The sequence below is a fragment of the Scyliorhinus canicula genome, chromosome 18 (genome assembly GCF_902713615.1).
Source record: "Scyliorhinus canicula chromosome 18, sScyCan1.1, whole genome shotgun sequence".
NCBI classification, from domain to species: domain Eukaryota; kingdom Metazoa; phylum Chordata; class Chondrichthyes; order Carcharhiniformes; family Scyliorhinidae; genus Scyliorhinus; species Scyliorhinus canicula.
Genome location: NC_052163.1, coordinates 109,510,927 through 109,530,602, shown reverse-complemented (window position 1 = coordinate 109,530,602; position 19,676 = coordinate 109,510,927). Strand labels below are relative to the sequence as shown.

At 45.0% G+C, this 19,676-nt stretch overlaps 1 protein-coding gene across 2 annotated transcripts in view; it reads left to right on the top strand.

Moving 5' to 3' along the window:
• The first annotated feature begins 8,580 nt into the window (after window positions 1-8,580).
• rexo1 (REX1, RNA exonuclease 1 homolog) overlaps window positions 8,581-19,676 on the top strand; it is a 114,037-nt gene continuing 102,941 nt past the window's right edge. For both annotated transcript variants that reach the window (XR_005457915.1, XM_038776604.1), the window contains exon 1: window positions 8,581-8,875. Coding sequence is in view for 1 of the 2 variants with exons in the window: in XM_038776604.1 (XP_038632532.1) it covers window positions 8,716-8,875 (160 nt within the window). In the remaining variant the exon portion in view is untranslated. The remainder of the gene's footprint in view (window positions 8,876-19,676) is intronic.

The window sequence follows — 19,676 nt, the reverse complement described above, 5'->3', positions numbered from 1 at the left end:
AATGCCCATTGGTCGTGTCCTATCTTACTGACCTATTGGTTGAATGTCTGTGTGTCATGTCTCTGGTGCTCCCTCTAGTGCCTAGCTAGTCTACGTGTACTTACATTAACCCCTTGTGTATTTACAGTGATGCATATTACCACACACGTCACAGGCACTCGAGGGAACACAAATACATTGTCGAACAAGGAGATATGATAGTTTCATTTAATCTATCTTCATCCAATGACCAGTTGTACGCGCTTCCACAAGAGGTTTCTAGCTAGCAGTCAGGATCTGGAATACTTGCCGATCTTCCTTGATCAAACCTGTTTGCTGACACCCCAGCCAGAATCATTTAACCTCAGTATCGATGAGAGGTTGAGCTAGAGGCCTTCCTAATCCCCATATGTCAGCGATCTGCCAGATAAATTAGCTACTGGAGGAATGGTTTTATCACGCTTTATGATGGTACTATACAGACTGGTTTGGGTATTAGTCTTGTTTATGCCGTTAGCCTTTTTTTCTTTTAATTTCTGATTCAATCTAAGACAAATAATATTTTCTGAATAAAAATCTTCAAAAAGTAAAAATAATCACTGCTTGAGGCTAATGTAATATATGGCTCATCCGCTATTTTATTATTATACATTCTCGTAAGTGAGTGTGAGTTTCTGTCCATTTTTATCATTTCAATTTAAACAGGAACCAGCTGTACTTCAATAAAACTTTGAAACCATAACTATTTCTGTCGTAACCTAATCAAGGTCAGGGTACATCACAGGAAAATATTTGGTTAGTTTAATTAATCCAAATGAAAATACTAAACATTCATTTTATTTTTTTGGTGGCAAGGTGATTTTAACCCCTGAACCATGGTATATCGTGACAATTTAGATGTTCTTTGTCGTGTATCTGAAATAGGGGCCAATTTTCTATATCCTCCTGTGGCAATTTGCTGAAGAGCAGACTGATTGCACGTATCAGCTCAGATTCCTCAATTGGGATCAAGTGAGTGTTGTGTAGTCACACACGTTCATCTGTAAGATTATTCAACTACGTGACTGGCACTGAAGTGTCCAGACAACGCCAGGAGCACTCAAGTGAAGAATTTAAAATGACATCATGTTGGTATTGTTAGCACATCTTCACGGCCAGATGCTGATTCTTTTTACCCTTTGGGGAACAGTGGGGGAGGGATTTCCGGGATGATTACCAGACTGTTGCAACACGTTGAACGGCTCCTTTCATGGTCAATACGTCCTGCCATTGGACTCGAACCTTGAGCTTCTGGTCCAGTGGTAGGGGTGCTACTACTGCGTTACAAAGCCTCCTATAATTACGTCGTTATGTATATTGAGAGTAGTCTCTCTCTCTCTCTCTTTTCACATGGGGGACGAAGCCATCAACTTTTGTTGTACTATAATAGTACCTTTTGAAAAAAACACAATTATGCTAACAGTTTACGGACCCATTTTGATTTTTTTGTTTTTGGTGAGATATTAAGGCTCACCCCCCCCTCCCCAACTAGGCCCGTGAAACCTGGGCACTTTCAAGAGGAATCACATCAGGAGGTAGTAGCCAAACAGGTCCTCCACTCATTTGGTGGGCTTTTCCTTTTTTTAACAATATTTTTTATTAATTTATGTATCTAGGAATCAAAATTCATTGATATCACATTGTAAAAGGGCAGAAAAATACAGATCTGTAAAGAATGTTGAGCAATTATGTACAAAAATTGGTTAAGACGATTACATGCAAATGTAGACAGTGTGCAAATGAAGCCATCAGAAGTTACTGAAGCATTCATTTTTATCTTAATATACTGCTAATTTTGTGATAGATGATGTACAAAAAGGATTGATGGATATAAGAGTATGGATGCGCTGCAGAAATGCGCTCCAGAATGATTTCTATGTATGGCTTATTTATTATATTCTTGAACATGGGAATATATATTTGTCTCCAGTTTAAAAAAAATGACTTTTCCTTTGATTCCGAGTCCCATTATGTAAGGTTAACAGCCACTAACTAAGATGAAATGGTATCAAGGAAGAACCTGGGCGAATGTGACCATGCACCCTTCATTCAGTTAATTCTAAATAAGTGAAGACGAGCTGTGCAAATGTGTCAATCACTTGTTGGGAAAACCTGTTGACCATGGAATCCCTGTGCAGTTTTAGTTCTATCAATAAGCATTTCAGTTTTAGAACCTGAGGCAGGATTCTCCCGTACCCGGCGGGACGGAGTGGCGTGAACCACTCCGGCGTCGGGCTGCCCCAAAGGTGTGGCATCCTCCGCACCTTCAGGGGCTAGGCCGGCGGCGGAGTAGTTTGCGCCCCGCCGGCCAGCGTGGAAGGCCTTTGGCGCCATGCCAGCCGGGGCCGAAGGGATTCCGCCAGCCAGCACGGATCCGCGCATGCGTGGGAGCGTCAGCGTCTGCTGACGTCATCCCCGCGCATGCGCAGGGGCGGTTCACCTTCGCGCCGGCCATCATGGAGGCTTACACGGCCGGCGCGTAGGAATAGAGTGCCCCCATGGCACAGGCCCGCCCGCGGACCGGTGGGCCCTGGTCGCAGGCCAGGCCACCATGGAGGCACCCCCCCCCCCCCCCCCCGGGGCCAGATCCTCCCGGGGCCAGATCCCCCCGCGCCCCCCCCAGGACCCCTGAGCCCACCTGTGCCACCAGGACCCGCCGGTAGAGGACCTAGTCCAATTTACGCCGGCGGACCTGCATAGAACGAGCGGAACTTCGGCCCATCGCGCGTCAGAGAATCGCCGACCGGCGCGGCGCGACTCCCGCCTCCGCCAAATCTCCGGCGCCGGAGAATTAGGCAGCTGGCGGGGGCGGGATTCACGTCACCCCCCCTGGTGATTCTCCAACCCGGCGGTGGATCGGAGAATCCCTCCCCTGTTATTGGTGATAGCTTGAATACTTTACTTTTAAGGTAAACTGTTAGCATAATTGTGTTTTTTCGAAAGGTACAAGATGTTATTTTTTGAACTATTATAGTACAACAAAGGTTAAACTGCAAGTCATGTCATAAGATTAAATATGTTTTGGTGGGCTTTTCCAACCTCCACCTACTCCCCAGACCTTCCCAATCTCCGTGCACTTCAATGAACTTCCCAACCTTCACCTGAATGCTGAACACTTGTTGATTCCTGCTTGCCAGTCGTTTTGTCACCCCTCTCCTTGATTGCTTTGCTTGTTTGGGAAGGCAGGCAGAGTGATCAGCACCATCAGGAAATAGCACAATCTCATCTCTTGCTCTCAGTCGGCTCTTGTGTTGTTGGATAACTGTTGTTAGGTTAACAGACAATTTTTTTATTTGTAAAACTGTGAGGAAAGGATACTTCACCCCAGGAGTGATGGTTCTGACCAATAGGTATATTTTATGTTAAAACAAATGTTAATTTAAACACAGAATTAACCACAATAACATCAAAGAATTAGCTTTACAATTATCAATTAAAAAATTCTTAAGTAAAAGAAAATACTTGAACTTACTATCTATACCTGCCACTGATTCCAATTAAGCAACGAATGCAGTTCAAATGCCACTTATAACTAAAGTTAACAAAACAGGTTACTTGCTTAGCTGTGTAGAGACTTTTAGCATGTGAGATCCTTCTATCTTGATACTTCTATCTTGTGAGACTAATGCTAATGCAAACTTCTGTTCAACTTAAAATCTTATAACAGACTACAGACAGACGTGGCTCCTCCCACTAAGAACCATGACCTGCTTAGCTAGGACTAAATAAAATCCTTCATAAATTATCTACACTCCAGGGAACCATCCAAAGTATAAACAATGTTCCATTAGCCCTTTAATCTGTCACCAAGTAAATGGTTGGAATTAATAATTACCTCACTCTTTTACGGCATCTTAATTACAGCTTTAGCAGGCATCCTATCTGTATATATTTTAAACCAGGGTTTTTAAATAGATTACCGCAATAGAGTATAAAATACAATATATAATAATTTCTATATTCATCACAATGTGCTTACAGATTTTTAATATTTTATTCGAGTTTGTATCTGTCATGGAAATTATAATAAAGACAAAATCATCGAGGTTCGATTTAAGGAAATTTATTTACACAAATATATTTGTGGAGAGAGAGTGTTCTGGCTGCATAGCCAGTGCACCGCACTCTGTGATTTGATTGAAGGAAGCATATTTTTATAGTCTGAAATAACAGCTTGAAGTAAACAGCCAAGTTTGTATTAAATAGACCTTGGAAAGTACGCAAGATGAAATACATAGTATGCATGTTCTAGCCCTTGGCTAAAAACAACCCGAGTACACATTTTGTTATCTTTCAGAGGACAATGTGTTTTCAAAATAAGGCCGAGACCAGAATATTAAGCAGTATTTTGTTTATGTTACCTGACCTACTTATTTTCATTCAAAAGCAGTGTTGAACTATGGTCAAGCATTTCCCAGCATGCTTCTAAGTTGGCAACTCATTAATTTCCCTTCCACAGTATGATTAATTAAATAAGCAAATAACATAGAGAGACACAGCCAACACTAGAATATTCAGGTGATGCTGTGAACTAGCTGCTGTTAGGTTGCCCAAAAGAAACCCAGACTTAAACAATTACACCTGAAAAAAAGTGCACTGGCAGCGATGGTGCTAAATTTCACTTCCTCATTCTGCCCTTCTGAAGACTCCATTTGCTGTGACTGTGCTTTTCTTTGTGGCCGCCAACTTGACCCTATTGCTCTTTTTGGGACTGCGGTGCATGCGGTGGAGGGCGAAAGGGAGCTATTCTGTGAAAGCAAAGGATAAGGGGCTGGATAGGTCACCCTCATGTGTCCGTGGTGTGTGGGGTGACTTGTTATTCCTGTGGTGGGGAGGGAAGGATGCCCTTCCTTATTGAGGGGTTGGAGCTGCGATCCTTGTTGGCAGGGGTCGACATTTGCATTGTGGCATGGAATGGGGGGGGGGGGGGAAACTGTCCCTGGACGCTGGGATCATGGTGCCCGTTCAAAATGGCGGCCTGTACCAGTAATTGCAAGGAAACCTCTGTGTTCACTGCTTCATAGATTATCATAGAATTTACAGTGCAGAAAGAGGCCATTCAGCCCATCGAGTCTGCACCAGCTCTTGGAAAGAGCCCCCCTACCCAAGGTCAACACCTCCACCCTATCCCCATAACCCAGTAACCCCACCCAACACTAAGGGCAATTTTGAACACTAAGGGCAATTTATCATGGCCAATCCACCTAACCTGCGCATCTTTGGACTGTGGGAGGAAACTGGAGCACCCGGAGGAAACCCACGCATACACGGGGATAATATGCAAACTCCACACGTTCAGTGACCCGGGGCTGGGATTGAAACCAGGTCCTCAGCGCCGTAAGGTAGCAGTGCTAACCACTGCGCCGCCCTCTTGGTGTCTTCAAATAAGACCTCAGGATCCTCGACAGCCAGTGGAGACAGGGGTGGCAACAGGTGCAGTGGTGAAGATGGCAAACTGGGACGTCCGAATCAATGGGAGGTAAGGCTGGAGTGTCCGGCACACAGCTTTGAAGGTGGTCCGCCTGGCAATTAGACACATGAAATGAAATGAAATGAAAATCGCTTATTGTCACGAGTAGGCTTCAAATGAAGTTACTGTGAAAAGTCCCTAGTCGCCACATTCCGGCGCCTGTTCAGGGAGGCTGTTACGGGAATCGAACCGTGCTGCTAGCTTGCCTTGGTCAAAGCCAGCGATTAGCCCACTGAGCTAAACAGCCCCTGTGTCTGTACATGGCCCTGTGTCTGCATTTGGTAGGAAACCGGACTCATTTTCGCCAACCCAACACCCGGGATCCAAGCGGTCCCATCGCCAAAATTCCGGACGTGTACCATGCCCCTTGGGGCGAACTCGCACAGTGGCCTGCGGCGGCCTGTGGCTGCTTCGGTTCAGTACTGAGCGCAGTATCCTTTCCGCCAATATCTGGAAAGACGAGATTCAAACGGGTGTGGACAGCGACCTATCAACATCTCAGTTGGCGCGATGCCTGTCGTGGCATGCAGGGTTATCCGGTAGCAGAATAATAACCTGTCTAAGCGGATCTTCCAGGAACCCGATGTCTCATTTAATGTTCCTCCGAATTTGCAGGTCTCAGCTAGTTTTCAGAGGCAGGCCAGGAAGTCACCAGGAACTCGGTCTGGGCCTGGGCAGCCATGCGAAAATGGAAACGGCGCACGATGAGCAATGGTTTGAGATCAAAATGCTTCTCCTCTAGGGCCACCAGAGCGGTGAATGACTGAGTATCGGTGGTTCGGGTGTACAGGCTCTTTATCACACTGTAGGTAGGCCCTCCGCAAGCCGTTAGCAATACCACAGTTTGTCTCTCATTGCATTGTTCAAAAAAAATATATTATACTTTCTACATATTGCTCCCAATCATCTGCACCTGCGTTAAAAGGTTCCAGCTTTCCGATATGTGGTCAGTCATATTGAATCCCCGATAAGCAGAAGTCCTAGACAGTAAGTAGAAATGAACAAACAGGGTTAATTACAACACAAATCCAAATCTCCTCCACTCTCCTAAGAGTCTCCTTCCCCAACCTGCACCCATGCCAGGGTTTGTAAGCAAGCTGGGGCTAACCTTGTTAAGGGGAAGTCCTGCCCCCTTAAAGGGGTAGTTCATATTCTGGGGAGGTCATGAGAAACCGTCATTCTCCAGGCCCTAAAATACATCATGGCAAACCGTCATTCTCAAGGCCTTCCATGCTCGGTGGGCACCACATGGGTTGGATTGTTTCGTCGACCCCGGTTTTCACATTTTGATTTAATGTTTTTAAATTCCCGTTCCTCTTTGTTCTTTTTGGGTTGTACTCCATTTGTCTTTTAGGAGCTGTCCCTTTTAATTTATCCCTCAGTTAATTTCTGTTCTTGTATTTAGTTGTTTGCGCCCTAAAATACAACATCATGGGAAACCTTGCCATTCTGGAGGCCTTCCATGTTCGGTGGGCACCACAGGGGTTGGATTGCTTTATTGACTCCTTTTTTCAACTTATGATTCAATGTTTTTAAGTTTCCGTTTTTCTTTGTTATTTTTGACCAGGAGCGGCCCCTTTTAATTCGTCCCCGAGTTAATTTCCTTTACTATATTGTTTTTGATGCGGAACCATATGGCCCTGATTCCGTTATGGACGCACGGCCCGCAATCGGTGGGCACCGATCGCGGGCCTATGCCCCCCTTGGCATGGCCGTGGTACTGCCATGCCAATCGGGCCCCCAGATGCATCTGGCGCCCGTTTCATGACGGCAGCGAGCAGATGTGTTTGCTGCCGTGTTGAAACGGGCGTGAAGGCCCGGCCGCTTGGCGTCGGAGAATCGCCGATCGCCGTTTTTTTCGTGGCGTGGGTCGGGCGTGGGGGGGGGGGGGAGAATAGCGGGAGGGCGTGAAAAATGTCAGGAGGCCCTCCGCTATTCTCCCACCCGGCGTGGGGGGGCGGAGAATCGCGCCCATGATCTTCCCCATTAACAGGGGCGGGGCTTTCCCTTAACTAGGGGAGCCCTCACTTGTAGAAAAACCCTGTCCTGGGTACAGATCGGGGAAGGAGACCTTTCGGGGAGTGGAGGTATGTTGTATTGCAGATAAACCGTTATCCAGTATTTTCTATCTGCCATTTTTGCATGCTGCTTTATGCGGATTCGATACAGTCCCTTGAGCTTGCTCTGTTATTAAAAAAGATCATGGCTGATCTGATAGTAACCTCAAATTTGCATCCTGTACAACTCCTGATACGCTATCACCCCCTTGCTTACTAAGAATCTATCTGCTTCCTCATTAAAAATATTCAAGAACTCTGCTTCCACCACCTTTTCAAGAAGGGAGTTCCAAAGACTCACAACCCATTGGGATCATGTCGATCGGTGCCATTGTTTGAACAGTTAAAGCTCCCCTACTCTCATAGGTGGATGTAAAAGATCCACAGTGCAATCAGGTGGCACAGCAGCACAGTGGTTAGCACTGTTGCAGCACAGTGATTAGCACTGTTGCTTCACAGTGCCAGGGACCCGCATTTGATTCCTGTCTTGGGCCTCTGTCTGTGTGGAGTCTGCACGCTCTCTCCGTGTCTGCGTGGGTTTCCTCCTGGTGCTCAGGTTTCCTCCCACAAGTCCCGAAAGACCTGCTTGTCAGGTGAATTGGCCATTCTGAATTCTCCCTCAGTGTACCTGAACAGGTGCGGCGACTAGGGGATTTTCACAGTAACTTCATTACAGTGTTAATGTAAGCCTACTTGTGACACCAGTAAAGATTATTAAGAAGAGCAGGGGCATTACCACAGAAGCAGCACAAGTATTTATCTGTCAAACAACATCACGCAAAAAAGAAAACCCTCAGACGAATACGGTCACAATCGCACCGTGGTTTGCGGGAGTTGGCTGTGCGCAAATTGGCTGCTGCATGGCTGTAGAAGTAAGTAATACACTGGCTGTAAAGTGCTGTGGGACGCCCTGTGGTGGTGAAAGGTGCTCCATAAATGCAATTGTCTGCTTTATTCACCCCCAGGCCCACTAAATGTTTGCTGAGGGCAGGAGGCCTCACTGACGTCAGAGGCTGGAAGGACCAAGATGGCGGCGGCTGGCGGGCGCAGCGGAGGGAGTGAGAAGGCCGCTCGGGGCTGAAGGCCGCTCCGCCAACATTCCCCCGTTCTCGAAACCTCTCGGGGGGAGGGGATTATGCCTTGTCCCCGAGGCCGGGACCCGAGTGCAGAATGCTGCGTTCCACCGAGTTTTTCCGCAGCATCGAGTGCCCGTTTTACGGCGATGGCGGCGTCTCCTCCTGTAACCGGCCCTATTGTCACTTCAGGCACCGCAGCCAGAAGCCCAGGGAGAGGCCCGAGGCGGACGGGCAGCCTCTAGCAGCCGACCGAGGTGAGCCGGCGGGAGGTGACTCCCGGTGTCCGGGAGGGGGAGGGAGGGTCTCCATTTCTGACCCTCGGCTTACTCACGCCGAGGGGGGGGGGGGCTGACTCTATGTGACCCCGGGTGGGGTTGACTCTATGTGACCCGGGGTGGGGTGATCTTCATGCCTGTGTTGTGGGTACGCTGTCCAGATCAGGTTGTGCAATTGAATTTTCCCTGGGGGAAGTGGGAGGGCCTGCCCTCCTTCCCGGTGCACGCCTCAGTGTTTTGGTTCAGCGGCAGCTCTTGTTTTAGCCCTTGAAGGTGTTGGTGTGGAGCTACCACTCTAGCCACAAGCGAATGAAAATCGCTTATTGTCACGAGTAGGCTTCAATGAAGTTACTGTGAAAAGCCCCTAGTCACCACGTTCCGGCACCTGTTCGAGGAGGCTGGTACGGGAATTGAACCGTGCAGCTGACCTGCCTTGGTCTGCTTTCAAAGCCAGGCAAGAGTGAATGGTGTTGACCAGGTTCATTTGTGCGGTGATCTGAGGTGTGTGTTCCACAGTTTGGTGCTCTCTCTCTCTCACTGGCCTCTGTGCAGGTTTAAAGGGCAAGACACGTTTCTCAGAAAAATACATGTCTGTAACTTGACCTCCTTCACTTGCGATCAATAGTTGGTTGTGGTTAAGTTTGTTTAGCTTCTCAGCCAGCCGGTGGCTGATCCACTTTGTGCTTAACAATAGGGAGAAAGGGGCGATGATGGAGGGGGGCAAGAAAGCAGTGACCTCCAGCTTCCTCACAGACTTGATCATAAAGCTTGGAGAACTGATCTATCATTGTTGGTTCAGTTGTGAATATAGACAAAATTCAAGGAAAATATTATCTTGAACATTCAATTTAGATCACTCCGCCTGAGGTACTGCAGTAACACATTCAATTTACATAACTCCGTCTGGGGTACTTAAATTCTTTTCACAGACGTGTCAAGTACGCAATTTCACGCAGCAGTAATGAAAAGGGCACTTTCCTGACCTCTATAGGTGTTTAAAGATCAGAAGGTGACTGAAAAAGGCCCTTTGCTGACCTCTAGGTGCTTAAAGATCAGAAGGTGACTACAGTATTCAGCTTTTGTCAGTGTTTCAAAGCAAGCCCCATAGCCTTGAATATTCCTCTGCTTCAGATATTTTCAAAAATGGAATGATCTCCACCTGAACTCCTTCCTGTGACAAAGCATTCCATGTGTCAACAGTTTGTTGTAAAGACATTTCTCAAAACTTCAGTAAATTTACTGTTTTAAATTGGTGGTCCTTCACAGGATAATCTTTTTCTGTTCACTTTATCAAAAACCTATTTAACCACCAATGCATCATCTTTTACTTTTTTTTTAATACAAATTAAAATAATCCCAGTATTGAAGTCTCTCATAAAAGGTGCTATTCTAATGAACTTACTCTCCATATTCCATATCTTTAATGCCTATTCTAACCAACACATCCAAAATTGGACCATGATTCCATCTGTGGCCTTATACAATTTTACCTTTACTACTTTGGCTTTGTTCTCTATCCTGTTTTAAAAAAACATTTATCACTTCTTGCAAATTCTGCTCCTTTACAGCCTTTTGCATCTTGCAATAAAGTAAATATTCTAATTCCTTTTTCTTTATTAAAGGCAATGCATACAGTTCTCCACATTAAATTTTATCTACAGTCTGTTTGTTGATGCCCTCTTGAAGTCTTTTACATTCCAATAATTTTTAATCTGTACCATTGGTAAATTTTGACATCGCTTTCCCAGTGCTCCAACCTAAATCATCTAATTGTGTACAAGTAAAACATAAATTGATCTTTGAAATCTGGCCCTTATAATCCTGCTCCAATCTAAGCATCAGCTGTTGACCTAACATTGGCAGCATAGTAGTTATAATAATAATCTTTATTGTCACAAGTAGGCTTACATAAACATTGCAATGAAGTTACTATGAAAAGCCCCTAGTTGCCACATTCTGCCGCCTGTTCGGGAACACGGAGGGAGAATTCAGAATGTCCAAATCACCTAACAGCATGTTTTTTTGAGTCTTGTGGGAGGAAACCGGAGCACCCGGAGGAAATCCACGCAGACACAGGGAGAATGTGCAGTCTCCACACACACTGATCCAAGCTGGGAATCGAACCTGGGACCCTGATGCTGTGAAGCAACCGTGCCGCCCAACCTGTTGCTTCACAGCACCAGGGACCTGGGTTAGATTCCTGACTTGGGTCACTGCCTGTGCGGAATCTGCACCTCCTCCCCATGCCTGTGTGGGTTTCCTCCGGATTCTCCGGTTTCCTCCCAGAAATCCCGAAAGATGCGCAAGTTAGGTGAATTGGACATTCTGAATTCTCTCTGTGTACCCGAACAGGTGCCGAAGTGTGGCAACTAGGGATTGTCACTAACTTCATTGCAGTGTTATTGTAAGCCTACTTGTGACACTAATAACGATTATTATTATTTTTGCTCATTAGCGCACACATCATCCACTCGACATTTCCTGATGCACCATACAACTGAATGTTTAGTAAAGTGAAACATTTTATGGGATTCCCTTGAAATTCCACATGCAGTACATGTACCCATGTTCCCTTAATCCAACTGGTCACTTCTTCAAAAAATCCTATTAAATTTGTCAAATACATCCTTTCCATAAAGAAACATCTATGCTGACGATTCTTGGTTAACCGTTAAAGGTCAGGTGACCTCTACCTGAAAGTCAAATTTAGATTTTGCTTCTTTGACTCATTGGAACATTATTCGTGTAACATTATTAGATGCATAGATTCTGATTTTTTTTTGTCACTTCCTGAGCATTGTGCAGGTTTAGCATCCCTATTTGAAAGGCTCTGAAATCCGCACTTTTTTTTGACCACTAAAATCATGTTTCTCATTTAAAAAAAAAAAACATGATGTTCACCTGAGATCGGTTAGCTATGCGACGTTTCACTATACCTCTACAGGTATTCCGAAATTCCGAAAATTCTGGAATCGGAGCCACTCGGCTCCAAGCGTTTTGAATAAGGGATGCTCAACCTGTACCTTGATGAAGGTAATTGTGACATATTGTTTGACATTTGTTGCTGGCTAAGGCCGATGAAGTTTGTGATATAGTCGAAAGTGAAGGTACATCAGAGTGTTGGTCATCTCAATTTATTTGTGGTTGAATATTTGGGAGTTGAAGGGCCCTAAGGAGAAATAAGTGAACCAAGATGTTTCAAAATGTACAGGAAATTGGAGTGTTTTGGTTAAATGCAGCATATGCTCAGTGGTAGCAGTTTTGTCTCTTATCAGGAGACTCTGGGTTCAAACCCCACCACAGAGATTTGACCATATATGATATATGATGGTGTAGTATTGAGGGTGTGCTGTTCTTTAGGTGCTGTCTGTCAGATTTAATATTGAATCGCAATGCAGTCTGCTCATTCAATTGGATATAAAATATTACATTACTCTTTGTTGTTTTGACCCATATTTATCTCTGAACCATCTTGAACTTATGAAAGGCGCTATATAAATGCAATTCCCAACTTTAGCCAAGACCTTCTGAAAATGTATTTGGTGTTTATGCACTTAATGATAAAACTGCTACATTATTTGGTGATGCAAATATTAACTGATCACAAAATTGCCAGAACCTTAAATGCTATGTCTAGTACTGTGGGAGGTTGGTGAATTTGTTTTAATATATTCTTCATTTTATTTATGCATTTCATTGAATAATATAGAGGTTATTTGACCCATCGTGCCTGTGGTGGCAGTTTGCTAAAGCTGTCCAATAAGTCACAATCTCTGTGGCCCAGAAGTTGTTTCCTTCCCTGTTCTAGTATAGGTCCAACTTCCTTTTGAATTTTGCTACTGAATCAGCTTCCATCACCCTTTAAGCCAAATCATAACTTGCTGTGTTTTTGAAAAAGCCCTCTTCCTCTTCCCCCTGTTTCTTCTACAGATCCATGCTGGCTGACTTTTATTAACCAAAGTTAACCCATGTTCTTCCAAGTGGCAATTTTGTCCTGGACCAAAATATTCCTTGGCCTTTAATCTCTGGTTAACATCTCTCATTTTTCCTTTGGCACCAGTCCCACATCTAAGGTGCATTGAAAATTGTGATTAAAGCAGCTTCTATTTCCAACCTTCCGTCAGCAATCTGGGGCAGATGACTTTTCTACTTCTGGGTGCTGTCAGCAGCCATTTTACCATTTGTATCCTATCCAATTTCAATATCCCTCCCATTTCCAAGATATTGGCGGCATTCTCTTTTGCGAAGACAAATGCAAAGTATTAATTTAGTATCTCATCTGTGCCTGCACAAGGTTGCCCTTTTGGTTGTTAATTGGACCTACCCTTCCTTTGCCTGTCCTTTATGATTAAAGATAGAGGTAGAAACCGAAAAAGGAGGCTAATGATAACTGCCACATTCGTACTAAGGTAGAGAATCAAACACAACGCAGAGTATGCAAAGGGGAACCAAACTATATTGTTGCTCCTTCACTGTCTCTGGGTCAAAAACCTGGAACTCTCTCCATAACTTTGCTGTGGGTGTACCTACACACGGACTGCAGCAGTCCAGGAAGGCAGCTGATTCGACCTTCTTGAGGACATTTAGGGGTGGACACGAAATGTTGGCTTTGCCAGTGGTGTTCACATTTCATGAATTGAAAAGAACGACGCCTTCAGTGCTCCCTTTTGTTATCTGGTAATCTTTTCTCGTATACCCTTTTTGACATTTTTACTTTCTTTTTTGGTTCTCCACCTTATTAAAGCTGGGTGGCAGAGTGAGCTATGCGAAGGATGCAGAGAAAGGGCAGCAGGGTAGCATGGTGGTTAGCATAAATGCTTCACAGCTCCAGGGTCCCAGGTTCGATTCCCGGCTGGGTCACTGTTTGTGTGGAGCCTGCACGTCCTCCCCTGCGTGGGTTTCCTCCGGGTGCTGGGTTATGGGTATAGGGTGGATACGTGGGTTTGAGTAGGGTGATCATGGCTCGGCACAACATTGAGGGCTGAAGGGCCTGTTCTGTGCTGTACTGTTCTATGTTCTATGTTCTATGCTTCATGTGATTTGGAGCAGTTGAGTGAATGGGCAAATTCATGGCAGATGCAGTACAGTTGTGGATAAATATGAGGTTGTTCACTTTGATAGCAAAACTGGAAGGCAGATTATTATCTGAATACCTATAGATTGAGAGAGTGTAATGTACAACATGATTTGGGTGTCCTCGTACACCAGTCGCTGAAGGTAAGCATGCAGGTGCAGCAGACAGTAACTAAGGCCTACGTAGCAAGAAGATTCGAGTACAGGAGTAGGGATTTTTGCTCCAATTATGGTTGGCCTTGATAAGACCAAGAAGGTTTACCAGACTGATTCCTGGCTTGGTGGCACTGATGTATGAGCAGAGATTGAATCAGGACGATGGAGCAGGCTCGAAGGGCAAATGGCCTCCTCTTTTCCATGTATGTTTCTGTGTGTTATGAACTTGGCAATTATCATTAGCCTCCTTTTTCTGTTTCCATCTCTATCTTTAATCATCTAGCTCTACTTTTGGATGACTCTCCTTTTTCCTCTTCAGTATGTACCTAGGCTGCACCTGAACTATGTCCTCTTTGAAGTATCGACCTCCCACTGCTCTACCATTCCTGCAAGAACAAAAAAAATCTAAAATTGAATGAAGTGGATCTTTGAGCAATGCACAAGCAAATTGTAAATTGGGTAAGAAAGCACTTACACAAAGAACCGAAGCAGGAAAGAAAACACCAAAAGGTTTGGAAATGGAGTACGAACACAATAATGTTTCAACCATATTCAGTTCTTAGTTTTGCCAAAGGTGGAAAGATACGGCACGGTGGCACAGTGGTTAACACTGCTGCCTCACAGCTCCAGCGACCCAGGTTCAATTCCAGCCTCAGGTGACCGTCTGTGTGGAGTTTGCACATTCTCCACGTGTCTGCGTGGGTTTCCTCCGGATGCTTGGTTTCCTACCACAGTCCAAAGATGTGCAGGTTAGGTGGATTGGCAACGCTAAATTACCCCGTAGAGACCAACAGGTTAGGTGGGGCTACGGGGATGGGGTGGAGCCGTGAGCTTAAGTAGGGTGCTCTTTCCAAGGGCTGGTGCAGACTTGATGGGCCAAATAGCCTCCTTCTGCACTGTAAATCCTATGATTTTATGATACCTGCCCAGGGCTTTGTATAGACTGGAATTTTTAAAGAGCACCAAAGTATTGTACAAAGCAAAATTCCACAAGGGAAGAAGATGGAGGGAACTCAAACTGATCTACGATCCACATACTACATAATCTTTGTTCATACCCCTTCAATTGTAATTTTCTGACAAGTAAATTGAAATTTCCAATGCGTAAAGCATTTCTTCCTTACTCCATTCTCATCCCAATCATTTTGATTATTTCACCTGGTGTGGAAACAGAAATGCATTTACATTTTATATTAGCACCTTCCATAATTTCACGATGTTCCAAAGTCCTTTGAAGTGTTGTCACTATTGCAACGTGGAGAAAAGCACAAATAAGTTTCAGATTTAAGGCTCGCCATATTTTTGGAATAGATACCAACCATTGCTCAAATATCAGTTTTTGACAAAGATATGCAGCTGACTGAAATTATGTTCACCTTTCTCCGCAGTGATTCAGATGATTAATATCCTGATAAATAGGCTCTAGGCACGGTTTAGTCTCCATGATACAGAAAAAATTTAGGGACACTGGAAAAAGTTATGGCTGATACTGGAAATGGGGGGCTATACTCCTTGAGAAAGAATAAACAAGTTGGGTCACTAGAGGAAAGAGACACCTGATAGGTAACCCGATGGAGTTCTTTAGATAATGAAAGGCTATGATAAGATAAATGTCGAGAACATTATGCCACTTGAAGGGAGACCAAATCTAAATATAATACAGTCATTAATAAATCCAGTAGCATTCAGGAGAACTTCTTTTCTGGAAGAGTACTTGGGAATGGGTCATTCTGCCACAAGGATTTGTTAGGATGAATACCACAGATGCAGTTATGAAGCTAGATAAATAAATGAGTGAGAAAGGAAAAAAAGTTTGTTTCTAATAGGGGCGGTGAATGTTTTGTGGCACATAATCACATGGACTAGTTCAGCTAAGTGACCTTGTTTCACTGCTGTGATGAAGATTGTTGTAGATCAGATCTGACTGTGTTGTATCGTCAAACAAAATATTTAACCACTCACGATATAAATACTTTCACACTTTACTGCACACCTGAAAAAAAATCTGATGACCGACCGTGTGACCTTTTATATCAGAGATGTCAATAGGTTGACATAGCCCTACTTCTGATCATTAATATTAATAAACATTGCAGTTTGCACATGGAGTCCACAAAAGAATGTTCATAAAGGCCTTGTGCAACTTTAAACTTTAACAACTTTGGATTTACATATCTCTGTAAATGACATATGAAAACATAAAGTTTTTTGATAATGTAATGACTTCTGTTCTGCTATATAATACAGTTCACCTTGTTTTCTACGATTACTTTTTTAAATAAATATTTTTAATAGCTTTTTCAAATTTTTCTTGTACATAAATAACATTACAAATATTGAACTAACATTTAATAATCCCTTCCTCAACCCGAAAGCAATTAATTAATTAGCTAACTACCTCCTCCCACTTTAGCTGCTGACTGAGGTTAATTCCTTAAAGAGAGATATAAACGGTCGCCATCTTTTATGAAACCCCTCCTCGTTCCCTCTTAAACCCGTTCCCTCTTAAACTAAATTTAACTGTCTCTAGGCTTAGAAATTCCACTAAATCTCCCAGCCATATTGAGGCACAATGCTGAGAAATTGACTTCAACCCAATAGGATCCGCCTCCTCACCACCAGCAAGGCAAAGGCTAAGACATCTGCCCCTGTCTGGAGCTCTGGCAAGTCCGACACCCCGAGTATAGTTCCCAGGGGACTGTGTTCTAGGCCCAACTGTAACACTGCTAACATTGTGCTAAAGAAGGTGTTCCAGAATTTTCTAAGTTTCAGGCATGACCAAAACGTGTACATGATTGGCTGGCCCCCTCCCACATCCGGCGCAAGTGTCCTCAACCCCTTCAAACATGTGACTCATTCTTGATCTCATCAAATGTGTTGTGTGAATTACCTTCAATTGTATTCGTTCCTACCTCGCGCACGAGGTCAATGCATTTATCCTCCATAAAATTTCATATCAAAGCCCTTCTCCCAACGTCTCCCCTAATATCTCCTTCCATTTGGCCGTAAACTATCCAGAGGCTCTGATCTTGCTTCCATAATTTTTCTTTGAATATAGAGGTAATTCTCCCTTCTATCCCCAAAACTATCAACATCTCCTCCACAAAAGGCTGGTCTAGCACAGGGCTAAATAGCTGGCTTTTAAAGCAGACCATGGCAGGCCTGCAGCGCGGGTTCAATTCCCGTACCAGCCTCCCGAACAGGCGCCGGAATGTGGCGACGAGGAGCTTTTCAGAGTAACTTCATTTGAAGCCTACTTGTGACAATAAGCAATTTTCATTTCATTTCAAAGAAGAAGGGGTTAACATTAGGAATGTAGAAAAGGTCTCCATTATGAAAGGCTGTATCTGTGTATATCTAAAAGCCTCCATCCTTGTAAGTTTATATTTCTCCCTTAATTCTTCAGATGTTGCAAAATGACCTTCAAGAAACAAGCCTTTCAAGTGATCACACCTTTTTCCTCCCAGTCTTCAAACCCAGCGTCTGTTCTTCAAAGTTTAAATAGATTGCTTTCTCGGATTGGCATTAGTTTCGACCCTGCCTCTAATTTAAAATGTTTGCAAAATTGCTATATCTTCAGTGTTGACACTACAACCAAGCTCATTGAGTAGTTCCCTGGCGTCAGTGGGGGTGGTGCTATAGCTAGCGGCCACAGCCCTGAGCTTTTACATGTCCCTTTATCCATCTGCAACCACTCTGTATCTGGTTCCCTCCCCCAGTATCGAACCTTCTCAGCATTGATCGTCCAGTAATAGTGCCTAAGATTCAGCAGGGCGAGGCCGCCTAATTGTCGCTCCTTCTGAAGTAACGATTTACGAATTCTAGGAACCCCACCAACCCATATAACGAAGAGATCAATCTTTCTACCCCCATAAAAAAAACTTAAGGCTTTGAAATAAAAATGAAAACATGGCAGAAATGTATTTTTTACCACTTGGGGAGATGGTGGTTAGCTTCATATGTACGACGCCTGTTAAACATGGTTTTGACTCCAGCAGAGGGGAAGGAGCAGGAGGTGATACTGGCATTAGATGCAGAGAAGGTGTTCGATAGAGTCGAAATATTTGTTTGTGGTGTCGGAATAGTTTGGAATTGGGCCTAAATTCGCTGCTTGGGTCAAGGGTCAAGGGTCAAATTATTGTATGCAGACCCGAGGGCGAGTGTACAAATGAACTAAATGAGCTTGTGTACTTTCAGCTACAGAGGGGAATAAGACAGGGGTGCCCCTTGTCCTCTCTATTGTTTACTTTAGCGATAGAACCCTTGGCCATTGTGCTGAGGAACTCTAATAAATGGAAGGAAATAATGAGGGGGTGGGTGTGGAACAGAGGATGTCATTAATATGCTGCCGATTTACTTTTTTCAATATACATAATATGGGTGGAATTCTCTGATAAAGGGGCTATGTCTCCACGCCTGCGAGAAAATGGGCGCGAATCACTCTAGACTTTCCTCGAGGACGTCCAGAGTGATTTTCTGTTTTGAAGCGGGCCAGCAGGGCCCCAGAGTAGTCCACGCAGCTTCGGCTATTGATCCGGGGCCCTGCACTTCCAGTCGCGGGTCCACTCGTGTGAGCAGCGGTGGCCCGGCGCAACACGACGGACCCATACAGCGGGCCGGCCCCGACAATACAGGCCCCCCCCCCCCCCCAGATCGCGCGCCCGACGATCGGTGTTTAGGCCCCCGATCTCTAGCCTGGCCGTTCTAGAGGCCCCCCCCGGTGACGGATCCCCCGGCCCCCCACCAGGGCGGCTGCGGACTGTCCCGTGGAACCAAGAGTGAACCATGCCGGTGGGAACTTGGCCAGTTGCTGGTGGAGAATCGCCACGGGGGGCTCTTTCAATGGCCCCCGAACGGCGCAGCGTCGAATCGCGGTAAGGCATTGGACCCCATCGTGGTTCTGACGCCCCATTCTCCACCCCCGCGCCGAGCGTGATTGCGGTCTCTCTCGCTCTCGCGCGCTCCCCTCTCTCTCTCTCTCTCTCTCTCTCTCTCTCTCTCTCTCTCTCTCTCTCTCTCTCTCTCTCTCTCTCTCTCTCTCTCTCTCTCTCTCTCTCTCTCTATGAAAATATTAAAAAGGTTTGGGACCTTCTCATGGTATAAGTTAAATTCAAGAGTGTTTTTCTCCCCCCCTCCCCCAATCTGTAATAATCACTGGTTTGTCCTGGGAAGTATGGATGGGGGGTTCCGGATATGGCAGGGATTGATAGGATGGGGGATATGTTTATAGAGGGGAGCTTTCTGAGTATGAGGGCGCTGGAGGAGAAGTTTGGGTTGGCGAGGGGAAACAAATTTGGGTATCTGCAGGTGCGGGACTTCCTACGTAAACAGGTGTCAACCTTCCCGCTCCTACCGCTAAGGAGGATTCAGGACAGGGTAGTTTCCAGAAGGTGTGTAGGAGAAGGGAGTGTCTTGGACATTTACAAGGACCTCATGGGGTCAGAGGACATGCAGACTGAGGAGCTGAAGCACAAATGGGAGGTGGAGCTGGGAGGAGAGATAGAGGATGCTCTATGGGCGGATGCGTTGAGTAGAGTTAACACGTCTGCAA